Source organism: Dama dama, chromosome 9, assembly GCF_033118175.1.
Source record: "Dama dama isolate Ldn47 chromosome 9, ASM3311817v1, whole genome shotgun sequence".
NCBI lineage: Eukaryota > Metazoa > Chordata > Mammalia > Artiodactyla > Cervidae > Dama > Dama dama.
This window is the reverse complement of record NC_083689.1, coordinates 102,495,980-102,515,674: the sequence shown is the minus strand read 5'-3', so window position 1 is coordinate 102,515,674 and position 19,695 is coordinate 102,495,980. Positions and strand designations below refer to the sequence as shown.

Here is a 19,695-nt window from a genome sequence, read left to right as displayed (position 1 = left end):
CAGGAGCTGGTGATGGACAGGGAGGCCTGGCATGCTGCAGTTCATGGGGTCGCAAAGAGTCGGACACGACTAAGCAAGTGAACTGAACTGAAGTAAAGATAAGTACCTTGTCCATGATTATTCAGCTAGAAAACAATAGAGGGCTTCCCTGGTGGCTCAGTGGTAAAGAGTCCGCCTGCCCAGTGCAGGAGGCATGGGTTTGATCCCCGGTCTGGGACGATCCCATGTGCCAAGGAGCAACTAAGTCTGTGAGCCACAACTCCTGAAACTCACGCGCCCTAGACCTGGTCCCCGCAACAAGAGAAGCCACCGTGATGAGGAGCCCCCACCTGCTTCAGTGAGAGAAAGCCCACGCAGCAATGAAGACCCCAGCACAGACAAAAATAAGTAAAATATAAATCATTTAAAAAAGGGAAACAATGGAGCTACGACTTGAATAAACTAGTGAAGGAAAGCAACTAGTGGTAATCAGACACATTTTACTTAAGCCTCTCCTTTCTAAAAAAGCTTTTATTTTGTGCACATTCTGTGACCTTACATATAATTATCTGCACAGAGGTTTTAAATGTGTCTCAGTTTCGTAAAGATCTTACAGAATTTGGTCACCTTGTGTTTCAGATAAGTCGGTGCCCGCTCCATCAGCCTGACTGCGTGGCTACCTAACCTTGGATGGCCACACTGCCATCTGGTGTTGGATATATGAATTGCAAGTTCAAAGTCTACAGTAAACCTTAACATCAAACTGGTTTAATTTTCTGCTGTGGTTGAATTTTCATAGGGTTGCTGTACCCTAGGAAACAGGTTCTACTTGCATACACATTTTATAGATGATTTGTATAGTGGCAGGACTAGGTCTTGATCTCAGGCTGTCTGGCTCCAAACCTTATTCCTTATTATAGTCTACTGTTTCCCTAATATACAACATTCAAGACTTTCAGATTTAGGAACCCATCCATGACTAAGCCACATAAACTTTCATTAGATAACAATTGTATGTAATAGCACAGATTTGATTAAAATAGGAACCATGGATGAGCCTACATTAGAGTTATCAGTATCTATTTTCATGTGTTCTTCCAAGATGAAGGGATTGGCAGGTCTGGTTTCCCCTAAAGCCTCTGTCCTAGGAGTGTAGAGGGCCATCTTCTCACTGTGTCCACATGGGATTTCCAGGTCTGTGTCTTAGTCTCCTTTGTTGTAAGGACCTCTGTCATACTGGATTAGGACCCACCCATAGGACCTCATTTTATCTTTTTACCTCTTGAAGACCCTGTCTCCAAATACAGTTCTATTCTGAGGCAGGTTAGGACTTCAACATATGAATTTGAGGGGGACACAATTCAGCCCACAATACATATTCCATCTTAAGGGAGCATTATCAGCCAACTCACTCTGTCTCAGCACTGCAAAATGTCTTAGTACCTCTGCTTCCTCACTTTTCTACAACCTGCTTATTGTCAGTTTACAGGGTTATTAACATCTCCACCAGCCATCCAGTTGGTACCAGGAGGATGAAACTCAAACTCATTTTATTTATTTACGTAATTTTTCCTCCTCATTTCTAAGTATTTTCATAGTAATCCAAGTAAGAAAAATTTAGTCTGATATTTCACCAACTGGATGAAGCCTACTCTTTAACACTTAGCATCTCTAGTTCAATAAGTACTATGCAAGAATTCACATGTGTTATAAAATAATGACCCACATAGAAACCTTTGCCTCATTACTTTATGGTTATTTCCCCTAAAGTTAATACTTCACTATCTGAATGACCTGGAAGAAAGCAACTCACCCGTGCTGAATAAGGGAATCTGATTATTACACATTCATTAATCTAATGTCAAAGCACATATTTAAAAAATGAGTAGGTCAAATATTCTTAGTGAGATCAATTTTTAGTGCTGTAACCATATTTTTCATTAATTCTTATGCCTTGACATTTATAAGCATTGCTGATCCTCATAATTACAACTTGAAGTATTCTCATTTTCATTTACAGATGGGAAAACAGGTTCAGAAAGGCTTTTGTGACTTGTTTAGGGACTTAATTAATAAACAGCAAAGATCAGACTGTGAGTCTTATTCTAGTCAAGAGTTAGACTATTTTAAAGGCTTTCCTAATATTTATACCAGTCAGTTTCTAAATGGTCTCTCTTTCCCAAAAGTTGCCTTCATGAGAAAAGGATTTCATGATCAAATACATTTGGGGAATATTGTCTATTAAATTCCCCACTGGAAGAATCACAGATTTGTTTTTAAGGGTGTGAGGACTCCTGTATTAATGAAGCCCATTTAACTTTGTTTAATGTAAGCTTATCCCAGATTTAATCCATCATTTAAATTTTTTCCCCGAAGCAGTTGCTGCTAACATCCAGAGTGTCTACGTTAATAACTGTTCTAAATGAACACCTTTTTATAAACCATTCATGAAGGCCTGGGTGCTACCAATACCATTATATGTGAACAGGCTGGATTCAAGATGAAGGTTTAGTAAAATCAGAGGAATGAAGTGGCCTGGAAAGAACAAAAAGAAGCATTTACTTTTGTTTTTTGGTTCTCAGTCAAAAGAATTTGCTATGCTATCAATGAAGAACCACCTCTGAACTTTTTCTGTGTGACATGTAGTGCGGTCCACCATCAAAAATATGTGTTTAAAGGAACAGAGAGTTTAAGCCTAAAACTTGTCAGTGTGTTCTATCAGAAGAGTATTCCATGCTGGGCATTAGGTTGTATTCTAAGCTTCATTAATCTTCCATGAGTGATAAAAGGTCAAAAATAATTTTGAACAATTCAGTTTTTCTCTAAAGATTTAGTTCTTGCCTGCATGAGTGCCTACATGTACACACACAGAGAGAGAATTTATTAAATTATTTTTCTTTAAAAGAAAATGATGTTCTCATTGGGTAAGAGAATTTGAAAACCCAGCAGCCAGAGAGAAAATCTGAAAACAACTAGCAGACTCCCAAATTATGATGTACTTGAGTTTAATCCATACAGTCCATCCTAAAGGAGATCAGTCCTGCATGTTCATTGGAAGGACTGATGCTGAAGCTAAAGCTTCAATACTTTGGCCACCTCATGCGAAGAACCGACTCATTGGAAAAGACCCTGATGCTGGGAAATATTGAGGGCAGGAGGAGAAGGGGACGACAGAGGATGAGATGGTTGGATGGCATCACCGACTCAATGGACATGAGTCTGAGTAGATTCTGGGAGTTGGTGACGGACAGGGAGGCCTGGCGTGCTGCAGTCCATAGGGTCGCAAAGATTCAGACGCGACTGAAGAACAACAGACTGACTGAGTTTAATCCTAGAGCTTACTCCCAGCACTCTCATCTGTGAAGATTAGGAATCACCTTGCTCTGCCTGGTGTTAAGCAGCCTTAGATTGTTTTCATAGTGGACATTTTTGCTAAAGGTCAACTTCTATCATTCAAGCAAATGAATCCCAACAACAGCTCAGGCTGAAACATCTTAAATGGCCTTTCACTTTCGTCCTTATACTAGCCTAAGAGGTATCTCTTCACCTGTTCTGCGATACTGAGGAAATAATACTATCTTATCTTGGTGGTGCGATTTACAATTTATGAAGAATGTTCCCATATGCCATCTTATTGGTGTTCATCACAAAAAGCTCAGTAACCCAGGAAAAGTAGATGTTATTTTCAGTTTTTCCTATGACGAAACCAAAGCTAGGGGAGCGTGACCAACTTGCCTGCCCAGAGTCGTGTACCGGCAGAGGACAGGGCTAAAACAGACGTGCCTTCTAGATTTTAGTCCAGTTCTCTCCCCGTAACTACATCACAGAGTGGAGATGGAGCCTGAATAAATAAGACAGCACTGAGCTGTGGTTCTTGAATGAAGACATTTTAGAACCCAGTCAAGTTACCTGAATTTCTAGCTAAAATACTTTTTCTAATTTAGGAAATTCATTTTTTATTTTTATTTTTTAATTTTAATTGGAGGCCAGTTCCTTTACAATATTGTAGTGGTTTTTGCTGTACATTCACATGAAGCAGCCATGGGTGTACATGAAAATTCATTTTTAACCATTGCATCATGAATTACAGAAAGGAAAAGATATTCCCTGAGAACTACAGCCACTCAGCAAGGTTAGAAAGTTAAAGTGTTGCGTCATAAGCAGTGAGAGAGCTAAAGTCACCGAGAGATGATTCTATAAGACAAAAATGTACTGTTGTGGCACCTGAATGCATTTTCTAGCTTTGTTACTGCCTCATTGTGCTTCCTCTGGCAAACTCTCTGGATGTGTTTCCTTATCTGTCAAGTAAGAACACCCGCTGTGCTTACCGCCCAGGGATCTTTGAAGAACTTGGCATACCAATCTGTGATGAAGTTAAAAAGAATGTCTCTAACCAAATGAAAGCCCTGTGGTTGAATCGCTTCAGCTCTTTAAGCCATGTGAATAATAAGCAGGCTTAGCATTGTTAATTGCGTATTTTATTTATGGTAAAATGCATGAACAGTCAGAAGAATGTCATTAAACAATTTTATGTTCCTTTCTGATGTTCGATTCACTACTCCCATCGACTGTTTGCTTGAACTTTTCTTTTAAAAAAAGTACCATTGAAGGTGAGATGTATGTTTGAGGAAATACTTAATGGTTCATCTGTAGCTTGAGGAGAGTGAATGAAAAATTGGGCAGGTTTCAATTCAGACACATTTTGTAGTAAACTAGTCTCTGTAAAGTGAAAACCAAAACAGAAAAGCTAGGAATCTGTTCTGTGCAGTTTTGGCAATCAGCTCTTCGGTAATATAAGTAGGACAACGAGGCAAGGAAACCATCCTCCCATTCACACTGCTGCTGCTGCTAAGTCACTTCAGTCGTGGCCGACTCTGCGACCCCATAGACGGCAGCCCACCAGGCTCCCGTCCCTGGGATTCTCCAGGCAAGAACACTGGAGTGGGCTGCCATTTCCTTCTCCAATGCATGAAAGGTAAAAGTGAAAGTGAAGTTGCTCAGTCGTGTCTGACTCTTCGTCACCCCATGGACTGCAGCCCACCAGGCTCCTCCGTCCCTGGGATTCTCCAGGCAAGAGGACTGGAGTGGGGTGCCATTGCCTTCTCTGCCCATTCACACTAGTTTAATGTAATCACCTGAAAGCTGGCAAGATTCAAGAAAGGTGTAATAACTTGGCATGTGGGTTACAAAAGACAGTGAAAGAACTTGTTTTTGTTATAATTCCACTTGCTAAATCCTAATTAGGTGGGAAAAGCATTGCTTAACCTTCAGATGCCTACCCTAGGAAGCCTTAAGGGTTTGGACACTTAGATAAAACTTAGCATTGATTTGATACATAGAAAGTTTCAAAATGAGAGACATTTTAAGGGTAGAATATGGTAAATAATGGAATTAAATTTATTAAGGTGGTTATGGAAAAGGATATTAACCCCAAATGGTTTACTTCATACTTTTTAAAGCCAGACTTTTACTTTAAATTTTACTTATTTACTTTGCAGAGTATTTTGATTTTTGGAATAAATATTATTCCTTAACGGAGAGGCCGGGTAGGCTACAGTCCATGGGGTCACAAAAAAAGCTGGACACAACTGAGTGATTTCACTTTCACTTCAATCTAAATTTGAGTACTGAAACTTGGGTAGATTAAAAGATAAATTGCTTATCACACTGATGGCAATATACAAAATTAAGGGTTGAACAGTACCAAAGACCAAATCAGATGAAAACAAGCCGACAGGAAAGAAAAAGAAGAAATTTAAGTGCTCCTCAATTGGGACTTTCAACAAATTCTGGTAACGTTCAACTAGTAGAACGTTAATACATACTGTAAAAATGATGGGCGATGCCAATAATGAAAGCTGACCTCATGCAATTTAACGCCTTCCCAAACCATTCTAAAATGACAAGAAAGGAACAATAATAACTGATAAAGAGTATGAATGAAAGGACTATCAGGGTATCGACAGATCTTTGGAAAGGGGAGGGCACACATCGGGATACTGCATTTAGAGAGCAGAGGCAGCTGCATCGGAAGGCACCGCAGACGGAAACAGCGAAGGAAAGCAAACCAGCTGCTCCAAGAAACCGAGAAACGCTGGGGGCGGGGGCGCAGAGCACGATGGAGGCAAGGACGGGACGGGGCCTGGAGCAGAGGCTGCGTGGCAGACAGCCTTTGAAACAGCCTCCAAGATGTCCAGAAAACCAACGGTTTTCTATTCGATGGCTGTTTCTTCCTCAGTCCCTGGCGTGTTTGCCCCTCTCCCTTCCTGAAAGATGCTGGATCCTTTTTCGTGTGATGGTGTGGCCTTGAGACTCGGAGCAACGCGCGTGTACAGAGTCTGGGTGACGTGAAGCTAACACAGGTGAGGAGCGGCAGCAGGCTCAGAGAGCAATCAGTCCAGACTGGGACAGAAGGGCAGCAGGCTGTTAACGGGAGAGCTCTGTAATACCTCCAAGGGCAGCCTGCGGATACGAGAGAGATCACCCAGAGAACACTCTGGTTTTTAAAACGTTCCACTTAGTAAAGTCAGAAATTCAAAATTCCTAAGCACTTAACTTTAAGACATTATTTTATTTGTAACTCTAGCAAATTTTAATCAATTTTTAAAGGATCTTTTTATTAATATTCTGTCTCATTAACTAGCTTGGTCTATGACAATTGTTTAAGCATTTTAAAAATTATTTTAAATATTTAAAGGTCTAACAAATAATCCAAGGTGCTCATTTAATTCTTATACATCTAAAAATTAACTTTGATTTCAGGTTAAAATCAAATCAAATCAATTACACGTCTTACAAGTGGAATCACAAGTGGACTCAATTGACCATGTTTTCTTAAATATTTAATGCAGAGATTTTCTAACAAAATCAGTTTAGCTCAGTCACTCAGCCATGTCTGACTCTTTGCGACCCCGTGGACCACAGCACGCCAGGCCTCCCTGTCCACGACTGAGCAACTTCGCTTTCTTTCTTTCTTTCATTTGCCATGAAGTGATGGGACCCAATGCCATGATCTTAGTTTTCTGAATGTTGAGCTTTAAGCCAACTTTTTCACTCTCCTTTTTCACTTTCATCAAGAGGTTCTTTAGTTCCTCTTCACTTTCTGCCATAAGGTTGGTGTCATCTGCATATCTGAGGTTATTGATATTTCTCCCTGCAATCTTGATTCCAGCTTGTGCTTCATCCAGTCCGGCATTTCGCATGAAGTACTCTGCATATAAGTTAAATAAGCAGGGTGACAATATACAGCCTTGACGTACTCCTTTCCTGATTTGGAAATATGTAACAAAATATTGTTACTTTAATTTTGAGTCTCTTAAATATTCCTCCATTGTTTAGTTGCTCAGTCGTGTCTGACTCTTTGCAACCCCACGGACGGCAGCACACTGGGTGTCCCTGTCCTTCACCAGCTCCATCATTCTCTGATGCCTTCTTCTCCTTTTGCCCTCAATCTCTCCCAGCATCAGGGACTTTTCCAATGAGTCAGCTGTTCGCATCAGACGACCAAAATACTGGAGCTTCAGCTTCAGCATCTGTCCTTCCTAGTATTCAGGGTTGATTTCCCTTAAGATTGACTGGTTTGTTCTCCTAAATATTCCTCTACCTTTTTCTAAATCTTCCCAAAGTTAAAAGATGATTCTTTGCCATTTAGAAAAAAATTGCTACCCACCACCAGAATATTGAAGTTACCATCCCATGTCATTTTTGTAACCACCCTTTCAGCTTGCTCAAAGTTTCTTTATGTAAAACAAAACAAAACAATCCCAAAGTGTCTTCATGTTCAGAGAAGACTTTGGCCTGGGCAAGGACTGGATTCTTGCCTTTGACACTGATGGGATTTACTGAGCATCGTTTTATAGTTGCTGCATTAAGCACTTGATGCCTAAAGAAGTAGGTTTTTAAGTAGTCCGCCATCTGTTAGACTGGAAATGTACATACCTAATTTTTCTGTCTACTCATAGACAAAGTCTGCCACCTCCATCTAATTGACCATATGACTTGACTGGATTTTGTATTTCTCTGGCTCTTCTTAACGTATAAGTATCTCCCTGCCTAACTTTAAAACCTAAACTTTATAAATCATTCATTCATTCATTTCAAATTTTTCCTGACTGGTGGGACCACACTATTCTTAGGAATAGTATGATAACATTGGATTGATTTCTGCATATCTGCCATTGCTTTTTACTAGCTTTGTGGGCCCAACTTCTAAAGTTATTCTACTGACAAGATACAGGAAGGATGTATTCAGGGGAGGAAAATGGAACTAATTTGTTATCTAGTGTATTAAAAATAATACTGAAATGTGCTTTACATATCCACTGGAGAAACTGAAGAACATGCAATATAAGAACTGAATGAAAGCTGATGAAACAATTAATTCCAAGAAGAAGCCAAAATTGTACAAGAAAGGAAACAATTATAATATACTACTTGGCAATAAGCAATGTTTACATAGCCACGAATACTGTAAATACTGATGATTTTAAAATATTATAATTTTAGAGGGTAGTGAGGAAAAATAAGAGTTTAGAAAGTTAATTCTTGCCATAACAAGAAATCAGTTGTTGCTCTTGTTGCTGTTTAATTGCTAAGTCATGTCCAACTCTTTCGTGACCCCATGGATTACAGCCTGCCAGACTCCTCTATCCATGGAATTTTCCAGTTAAGAATACTGGATTGGGTTGCCCTTTCCTTTTCCAGGGTATCTTCCCTACCCAGGGATCGACCCCGCGTCTCCTACACGGCCAGCAGATTCTTTACCATTGAGCCATATAGGAAGTCCAAGAAATCAATATAGTATCTAAAACTGGTAAATCAAAGCACTGATGTATAAGATTATTACATAGAAATATGGAGGCAAATACATGAGAAAAAGCTAGAAAATTTGGAAGGAGAAAATAAAGCTTAAGAAAATGAGAGTAGGCGTAGGGATGGATAAAGGTCAAGGAGAAGAGGAGGCAGGGAATTCAAGTCTTTTGCTACATTTTAAATGACCTAATGTATCTTTTAATAATTACTTTTTAAAATTTTAAGTAAAATGCCAGAATTTTAAAATGATAATTAACATTAAGAATACAGTCATCCCCATCATCTGCAGTTTCACTTTCTGTGGTTTCAGTTATCTGCAGTCAACCAAGGTCTGAAAATATTAGATGGAAAATTCCAGAAACAATTCATAAATTTTAAACTGCAAGCCATTCCGAGCGGCGTGATGAAGTCTCTCAGTGTCCCACTCCATCCCGCTCAGGATGTGACTCATCCCTTTGTCCAGCATATCCTCCCAGTATGCACCACTCCTCAAACCTGTGAGTCACTTAGCAGCTATCTTGGTTATCAGGTCAACTGTCATGGTATCGCACTGTTTGAGTTCAAGTGGCCTTTATTCTACTTAATAATGGTCCCAAAGTGCAACAGTAGTGATGTTGGAAAAAAACAATATGCACAGATTTTGACAGTATCGTGGTTTCGGGCATCCACTGGAGGTCTTAGAATGTATCACTCTTGGATAAGGTTGGGGGGGGGGGTAGTACTGTAATATGAATGTGGGAAAATGTCATCTAATATGAAATAAAGAACCTAGGGAAAAACAAAATTGTACATTTATGGCACAGTGATTAAAACTACATAAAATTCAATAACTGGAAGAGATGATGGAAAAATGAAAAGCTTTCTTAGGGTAACGGGATAATAAATGACTTCAAATATTCTTAACTTCATGTTATATTAGCTTGATATCATTTTATTTTGAAAAGCTTGCAGAATAACATTTAGAGTATATTTTTTATTTGGGATTCTATTAGGACGAAAACCAGCCCTGCCTCCAGTAGTTTATACTCCAGCATTCTGGAATTCTTGAAGCCTCCCACTCAAGACCAGCCCAGGCACGTCTATGAAGTTGTCGTTCGCCTTTCCAAGCTTCCCCTCTGAATGCCTCTTCCTGCTCCAGCTTTATTCTATGCCTTATGCCACAGTCACACCACCAGGTAGTTCCTCAGATGAGAAGTCTCTTCTCCAAGGATGCCAACTGTCTCTTGTGGTTTTCTCATGGGATTTTCAAGTTGTTTTTTAACTGTGAGATTCCCTGGAGTTTGATTTTCTATTGTTAGCGCCCTGTGTGTGCCGTGGATTGTCAAAGTGTCCTCATGGTATTTTTTGGCGTCTGCTTCTCTTTATGGTCCAGTAGGACTTAATCAAGATAATAAGTGAGTTTCTAACAGTGATTATCGACAGTGAAGAGTGTTTCCTGCTTTCTCCTTTATGAATGGAGCCCAGTTCCAGCAACTTGCCATGCATATAGTTTGCAACCACAACCCCTATTATATCTTCTCAAGTGTACCTTTAGCTATAGCTCATATTGACTAAATAAATTAGCCATGAAAAATCAGAGATCGAGGTACCCTTTAAATCCCTTGTATAAAAAGCCTTCAAGTTTATCTACTGTTTTTATATCTCGGACAGCTTCTGGCTTTAATTTCTTGTTTTTGAACTGCCATATGTATTTTCAAAATAAATAATTTGTCCAGAATTTTTAAGTGCTTAGAATGAATTCTGATTACTTTAGAGAACTTGGTCCTCAGTAAATTCCTTGAAGAAAGAAAACAGAACTTGTCACCTTTGTTATTATCTAGGCTCAGCACAGTAACTGGTTTATAATCATCAAACATTTGGTGAAGAAATGACTATTCTCAGATGACTGAGAAAAGTATTTGATTAATTATGAGGTTAATGGCCATATTAATGGGGTTAACCTTCCAAGGATATTTGCATTTTAAAAGGGGCTATCTATGTGTTCACAGGGGAGTTCATTGAGCTTTCTTTATGTTTTTTTCCCCCTCAAAGGATCTCCAATATCGACATTTCAGACACTAAATCTAGCAAGTAGGTGATATTTTGAACAGATAAATTCCTTCCAAATTCCCACACCTTACTCTTCGCTTAGGTAGTAGCCTCTTGGCCCAACCTAGTAAAATGAGGTCACCCAATTCCTAAGGAGTCACTCTAGTTTTTTTGGGATAATTTGGTGTGTCAAAATGAATTATAGCTATTTATAAACAAGTGTTACGACGGAAGGATACCAGGTACTTATATGTGATTGTCACATTGGTCAGAATATGGAAGACAGAAGATAATAAGGAAAAAACTTCCCTATTAGAATCATGGCATCATAAACTGTGAGAGGTCAGGATCTACATGATTGTTTTACAGATTAATCTTATGGATGTTTGTTTAAAGAACCAGTAGTTGATAAATCTCAAAGTTATTGTTGTAAATATTGTAGCATTAACTGTATTAACAGTAAATTCCTCAAAAGAGCATCTGGGGAACAAGACTGAGTAGTAATGGGAATTAGTACCACTAACTGTTTTTTGAGTTATGCTATCTAACTAAATAAGGGTTCACAAAAACACTTGTTGACTATGATAAAAGAAGAGGGAGCCAGTGATATTAGAGGGAATAGTTAAGGTACTAAAGTTGAAGGGAAGATAAAGCAAGTTCATACAAAGTTTTAGAAGAAAGGGCCTCAGGCAAACCCTCTGGATGCAGAGATGAGGAATCTGAGGTTCAGCAGAGTATGGCGCATCACAGTCTCCCAGTCAGTAGCAGACGTGGGAGGCCAAACCTGGTCTCCTTTCTCCCAGTCTCTTATTTACTTTCTGAGCGGTGACTTTGCTGTGTTCCTGAGGAGGCTTTGACAGTGTTGGAAAAAACCTTGTAACCAGGTGGCTCCACATGCACGTTTTACATGCACAAATTTCATTGCTAAAAATGGAATTAAAGCATTGAGCTATTCTGTACTCTGTCCTCTTGCCCAGCCTGTGGAAAGACCACACGAGGGGATTTCAGTCACCGGATTCCCATCTGTACATTGAACATTTCATACAAGATTTCTGAATGGACTCCGTGATTTCCTTGAGCTGTGATTCTTTCAATATTCACATTTTTGCAGTGACTGCGTTTCCCACGGGTGGAGCAGACACTGTTTTCTTCCAACATGGGTAATATTGTGTGGCTTATTCTTTTTGTGGCTTTTCCATCTATTCCACTGGGATATGGGGGCATAAGGGACTTTCAAAATGATTTCTTGACCAATGAAGAACTGGTAATAGAAAGCTGCAGTGTTATAACATTTGAGACTCTTGGGTCTCATATTACTGTCATGAGTCTTGTGCTAGACATTACAGGACAAACGAGCATTTCCGTGTTTTACTTGAAACAGAGTTTTTAATTATTTGGTTTCCAGTTCACATCAGCAATAAGCTTTTTAATCAAAGTAGGACCTGTGTTCTTTTATTTTCTCCCTCACCTCTCTCTCACTGTCTCTCATTTGTCTGTCCATCCATCTACCTTTATAAAATCACTGAGCTTTCTATTCAGCATTGACCAGCCTGGGTTTTAAAAGCAGCAAAACACTCAGAAGGCACCGTTTTTGTTTTTTGTTTTCCTTTTAAAATCATCTTTCCGTGTGTCAAGCACTCCTGAAGCACCTTACATAGAATGGTAAATAAGTAGTTCCCTTTTCTCAGGATACACGCTTGTAAGTGCTTGAAAACAGGTATCTAAACTGCACAACCATTATCTCACCAGGGTCACACAACTGTGTCCTTCATACCACACATAAGATGAGACGGATGGATGGGAGGGCAGGCCTGATTAATTACTTTGTGTGTGTGTGTTTTAAACCTGCTTTTAAGAAGGATTGTATGGCCTTACTTTAAATATTTTATTCTTAAAAAGGGAAAGATGCCAGAATAACCTTGACTGGGAGTGGCGGTGTGGGGAAGGGGGAGCCGTTTATCTGATTGTTACTAGGCAGGCTGCTCCCATAGCAACAGGAGAGTAACCAAAACGGTGTACGAGGAGCTCTCCGGAATATCCTTGACTAAAAAAATGGTGAAATACCCTGAAAACAGGCCTGGTCAACATTTGGACTACATACAACTCTCCTACCACAAAAGAATGCAAACAAGAATTCAGTTTTGTTCTTCCCTTGATGACTTATGAAATCAGCATTTCATTTGACCCTGCCGACACTGTACTGAAGGCAGGACTGGCATTATCAGCTTCATGGATAAAATATAACTGTGATGAGAAGACAAGGGCTTCTCCCCCTCTCCCTCCTCCTCTTCCTCCTTATTATAGGACAGTAGCAAGAAAAAAAGCGATTCCCCGTTTGAAAATCAAGAAGGAATCATTTCTCAACTAAAAATTTATCCCCAAACATAAAACAGAAATATAAACTGTCTTCAACACAACTAGAAGTCACGTATAACCTCAACCACAATATATGAGAAATGGATGACGCACGCAGTCAAGGTCAAACAGGATGACGCGTGGAGAGGAGGCTTACAGCTCCAGATCTCAAAATCACTAGACCAAAAGACTCCAAAATAGATGGCATAATTGGAGAGGTAAAAAGCCAGTTCCTTGTCTGAAAAAATGGAAATGGGCTGAGCGCCAGCAGGAGGAGATTTTCTGAATACTACCTGACACCACAGAGGAACAGGAATAGCAAAGCCAAAGGAGGAAATACAGACACGCCACGTACGTACCATCAGCAGTGAGTAGATGAGTCAGAAGGGAAAGATTCTGAGGTGAGGAGCTCTGCAGTGGCCAATCTCTGTTGGCTGGAGAGGAAAAAAGGCTCAAATAGCTCCCCAGACCCACAGTCCTGTCCTGAGGAGCTTCACTGTAACCCTGGTAGAACTATTAATCCAAAATGGTGCCCGATCCGCCATATGAATTGATACCGAGTAGGTGAGTTGGAAAGAAACTGACCTCATTTAAAAAGTAATCGATGAGAATGACCTTGCATGGGGCTCATGTAAACACTCCAAGAAAAGGAACAGGACATAAAAGCAGATAAAATCATTTCACAGAGAAAACGAATTCACTGTGCATACAAAATATGGGACCAAACATACCATCAAACATCGAAACTTTTAGGGGAAAGTTCATCCAGATATACAGCTGATCAGAAGCTAGCCGGCAAAACCACCAGAGGAGATGCAATATGAGTGACAGAGTTCAGAAAAGAAAGAGAAACAAAGACATTCCAGAAATAAGGTCCCACCTGAAGGAATACAGACTGAGCTACACTAAGAGAAGGCAGAGAGAACATAAGGTGAAATGTTCTCTTTATCGTGATTACCCAGGGGTTCAAAATACAACATGTGAGTTGATAAGCATGTAATAAGGCACTTATCATCAAGTTAAACACAGGAGAACCAAGTAAATCAGCCAACACTGCAGTAGAGAAAGGCAGAAGGAAGAATACTAACAGGATACTGCTCATAGCAGGGGATCAATAGCACCTAGACAACGTGTGATTCAAAGTTATAGCTAAAAAGAAAGCCACTAGTGGAACCAAAGAAACGACAGCAGACGTGGATAATATAATTGATAGTGTACAGTATCGATTACTTATTCATTACGCATCCCCTCACCTCTCCTTCCTATCAGAGCCCTGTGTTCATATACCCACCCCTCCTTCTCACTGTCATGGGCCCTGGGGCATTCTTTCTTGACTGAAGATGCTTTGGCCCTGCGGGGGACATCTGATATTGTCTGGAGAGGTTTTTGATTCTCACAAAGAGATACAGTACTCCTGGCATTAGGGTAGAGGCCAGGATGAGGTGGCTGGCTCCAGGCCAAATCCTATGTGTGATCTTTCAGATCTTATCATAGGGCACTACAAAGGCTTTGCCGGGCAGGATTCATGTGGAAAGGCTGCCCTTCCCACATAGTTCCCCAAAGGAATTACAGTCATTCCCCCTGGGCCTGCGTGGTCAGAGGCGTTATCTGTATTCCTAGCAGACACCTTCATTCACAGGCCGCCTGAGGAAACCTTGGCTGAGGCACATTTTAGGTCCCTCCACTGACACCCCCTCATGGGGCGGCCTTGACCAAGACCCTGTTCTCCACTATGACGCGGTTTTCTCACTCCTGGCCTTTCCCCTTGGTTCATAAAGCGGCAGGAACCGTTGCTCCAGGCTCTCGGCAGACACCTTCCTCCACCTGTGTATCCGTCATTTGACCGGCCCTTGCCCAGGGCCACCCCACAGCGAGTGGGAGGCTGGACGGTGAGGCGCAAGCTCTCCTGCCCTACTTTCCTTTTCGACCTCTCACTTACCACACTAAACAAATAGACTTGTTCCTTTCATTTTGGCTCACTGCGTCACTTTTGTAGCTTGGCACAGGGATACTGCAAAACATTCTACAATGTACGTAACTGCCTCCAAAAGTGAATCACCCTCTCCAGAATATCAGCGGTGCTGAGGCTTTGCAGGGAACGTGACCCCATCACCAGCTCTAGGGTCAGAGAATTCTCCTGGTGAATGTTATTCGTCCAGAGAGTGGAGAGATGACCAAAGAAGGCAGCTCAGTCACACTGAAGTAGAAGACTTACAATTCCATGGCTGAAGGAGAGTTTTCCTCCGTTTCTGTTGTGCTGGACATGAACACAGCAACATGCAGCCATCCTGTGAACACAAGGCAAAACAACTCTGGGATCAAGTTTACTCGGAGGAGACCAGGAGGGGGCCTGGGCCCTTGATGACGTGCCTGACAGAACTGTGGCTGGACTCACCAACTTTGTACCTTCAGAAATGTTTACAACAAATTTCCTTAGAACTTTAAGTCAATTTCAGTTGAAGTTTTTCTTACTTGCAATGAAAAGGATCCCTCTACAAAAAGATAAACTAAACCATAATACCAGAAAGCATAACTTAAGAGCAAAGATATATTACATATAAATGAATACAATTACACTATATTAATATATGAAATAAGATACTAAAATAGAATCACAAAGCAAAATCTACCACATAGTATTGTATATTAAAATAAAATCCCTAAATCAATCGACACAATATAAAAAATAAAATGACAAATAAAGGTGTATCACGCAAATGCAAGCCAAAATAAAACAGGTCATAATCATAGTATCTGGAATTTCAAAAGCATCCAATGAGGAATAAAATATTATAAAAATATAAAGGTAAATGTAAAACTCACAGTGGAAATTTGACAATTGTGAGTTCATAAGCAACATATTGTACAGAAAACATAGCCACATATGGTACAGAAAAAAAGTAAAAAACCAAAGAAAATAAAAGGAGAACTTGACAATAATCTATAAGTGGAATGTTTAACTTACCTCTCTCTCAAATCATGACTAAGCACACGGACCAAAAAGGCTATAGAAAATTTAAGTATCTTTAATCCCAATATGATTCATATATAGTATAAAACAATACATACATTTTATATAGCCTCCATTCTCTGAAGTGACTAGACCTTCCACAAAAACTGACCCATATAAAGAAAACTTGACATGGCAATAGTTTTGATACCAGGATTCCACACACAGGGATACCTGTTTCTTCTTAGACTCCTGATCACAAAGGACTCCAGAAGCGTGAAGACTGTTCCCATGGGTAAGAATGCTGCTGTGTGTGGTAAGACCAGGTACAAAGAAAGAGAATTAGAGAGGGGCCAGAGAGGGCATTCTGGGCCCTCACAGAAGTCACCCCAAACTGACCAAGGAAAACACAGCGGCCTTCACTGTCCAGATAATAAGGCAAGGGTAAACTGACAAAAAACTAGTGAATGCTCTATGCAAGGCAAACTGTGATAAGCACACAAGGAAAGACTGAGAACTTTGTACGAAACTGCATTACACACGACAAAAAGGCAAATTCTTCGTTCAAACTGGCGTGGAACTAAATAGTGGAAGTGTAAGGTAGATCAGTCAGCAGAACCTGGAGAAAAATCTGGGTGACCTGATTAAAAAAAAAAAAAGACTTCCTTTGTCTAGTTTTAACAAGACAGTTCTTGAAAACTATCACTTAACTTTTCTCTCATAATGCCATCTACTAACCTCGTGCTCTAGGTATATGTATAAAAAGTAGACTGTCACACGTATGCTGGTCTCCTGCTGCCTCCATTTCCTGCTCAAAGGAAATGACATAAAGTGTTTCGCACACTTCTTCCCCATAACCCGAGACTATACAGTACGCCTAGAACATTTGCTGGCGGTTAAGAATGGACTTCGAGAACACCCCCAGAACGTTTGCTGGTTGTTAAGAGTGGACCTCAAGAGCTCATTAGAACCACAGCGGCAGAACCTGCTGGCTCTGGACGTCAAGGGCAAAAATTGGGTCTGAGTTCACACATAGGGTTTTTAAGGGTGAAAAGACTGAATAACACACTATGAAGACTAACATGCTGCGCCTTCCCATCTCTTTGCTGGTTGGAGGATTAGGCTGTGAGAAGAAATACCTTCTAGTATTTACAACAAACAAAAAACACACTTTATGGGGACAGAATCGAGTGAGAAACAGATGCTTCAGTCAAACTTCTGCTGAATGGCGAGTAACTAAATTTCTCGCTCTTATATAGAAGACTTTTTGTTTGTTTTGGAAAATGAATCTAAGATCCTTGAAAATAAAACTGTCCTGCTTACACAGCAGTGTTACCAAGTTCGGTGACTTCAGTGAAATTCTAGTTCTCGTGTAACCACGGGAAAACGTGACTTGTACTGAACTTCCTAGTTAATTTCTAGGGAAGATATTGCAACAGCTATGGCTAAGACTACGAAATTCTATCTAATATCTAAGATGAGCATTGTTGAATATTAAAATAGTTGCCTTCTTCTTTCTACTTTGAAAGCTAAAAGTAAAGGGACAAAGAAAAGAATAAAAAAATAATTTGCCATTTAAGTCATCCTCTGATTCCAGAAATAAAATATTTTAATTCAATTCCACTGAAAAAATAAAAGCAGTTTCTTTACTCCGACAATGAGCACATTAACCACATTTTCACATACAGAAAGCTTAGGTACATTCAACTGTTTACAAAACATGTTTCCATAATACATTTACATTCATGTGAAGTACTGACATACTAACATATAATTGTACATATTTGTGACTTTTGCATCTGGTACCTTTTAAAATGAACCTGTAATATGCTTAATTTCTAAAAGTCAGTTCATATATGATGATTTAAGGTTAGGAGAGTCTCTACTGAAGAATTTTAATAGATGCATTCATACAAGAATTCAATAATTTTTCTAAACCTAAGTCTCAAACTAAAGATTTAGCAACTTAAGTTACCTGACTAGCAATGGATGAATTCTTATCAAGATGTACTGTTCGGTTTATAGTTTAAGTCATTTCAACTGGTTTATAATTATTTGTGCATCAGGGGAAAATAAGCACCAAGGATAATAAATATTTTTCACATCATAGATGAAATCACAATAATCTCAATGTTCCTCCAAAATCTAATAATTTGAAATAAGCATTTATTTCAAATGCTCAATCTTTAAGTTTTCTTAGTGAGATCAACTGACATTCTAAAGATAAGAATGGAAATGGTAAAAACAGGTGCTACAAATCATATCTACTGACAGTGGAATTCAGATATTCTCCTTACACTGATGAGGTTCATTTCGGAACTCGGTTTTTCAGATCGGAAAAGAATTCTGAAAATAACTAACACTTATAAACTTGTCAACTATATCTCTTAAAAAGAAACTCTAAAGATGTCTTTCTTGCCAATATATGAAGCAAAAAACTTCCTGATGAACAAAAGCACCTTATGGTAAGGAAATATATAAAGAAAATATTTTCTACAAATTAATGTACAAATTTATGTGCATAAAGGTATAGTTATCCCAGCTGCACAAATTTTAAATAAAACACAATAAAAAATTCAAAGCACAGATTGAAAAAATTAACCCATATGCCAATACTCCAGTTATTAAATATTGCAGTATATATGTAATTAAAACAACTGGGGGAAGAAGTTTCTATTCTAAACTGTGGTCAACGAAATCTCTTTGGAAATATGCTTTTTAAGAAGTCTTCAGTACAGCCATCAGATTTCAAGCTACAGGATTTTACAGCCAAGATGCAACCCCATGAAAATGAACATGTACAGAGACTGCCTCACAGACTCTTCAGTAACCATCACCACTGTGTGACAGGGGCAGGCTTTCACGGTCCTTTTCTTTACCACGGGCACACGGCACATATCACATTAACAATGGACCTTTATCACCCTAAGTTCTGCTACTCATAAAATGCTAATAAACATTGTTCTCAAACACTTCCAGATCATGACAAAAATTCCTTACCTGAATATATACAAAGAATTCTCTAGATTTAATCTATCTTTAAATGAATACAGAGATGTACAAGGACACACAAATTACTTGCTTTGATATTTTTCAGTCAACGTTTATTACATGCCTTTTTTCCCCTACTGAACACGTGATTTTTACAAGGAGTTCCAGCTTCTGCTTAGAAGAGTTCATTTTTTTTTCGAAGTATTTTTTTTGTGTTCATGCATTTCTGTTTTGCTAGTCACGCCCTTCTTTCGCGATGAGGTATTAGGAGCAGCTGTAGTAGAAGGTCCGCTGGGAGCTATACAAAAAAAAAAAAGAAAAATTACGGCTTAGATTTTCATGAGCAATCCAAGTTCAAATAATACAAAACAATCAACAAAAGATCAAATAACACAAAACTTCTCTTTTCTCCTACATTCTTCCTGGGAAACTAATTTATTCCATCATTTTTAACTATCACTACTGTGCTGCACTGTGCTAAGTTAGCTTAGTCGTGTCTGACTCTTTGTGACCCCACGGACTGCAGCCCACCAGGCTCCTCTGTCCGTAGGGTTCTCCAGGCAAGAGTACTGGAGCAGGTT

At 39.4% G+C, this 19,695-nt stretch overlaps 1 protein-coding gene across 10 annotated transcripts in view; it reads right to left on the bottom strand.

Moving 5' to 3' along the window:
• Nucleotides 1–17,709: 17,709 nt before the first annotated feature.
• Nucleotides 17,710–19,695, bottom strand: part of PPIP5K2 (diphosphoinositol pentakisphosphate kinase 2) — a 76,038-nt gene continuing 74,052 nt past the window's right edge. For all 10 annotated transcript variants that reach the window (XM_061152103.1, XM_061152096.1, XM_061152098.1 and 7 more), the window contains one exon: nucleotides 17,710–19,412. In XM_061152103.1, coding sequence (XP_061008086.1) covers nucleotides 19,300–19,412 — 113 coding nt within the window. In that variant the 3' untranslated portion in view covers nucleotides 17,710–19,299. The remainder of the gene's footprint in view (nucleotides 19,413–19,695) is intronic.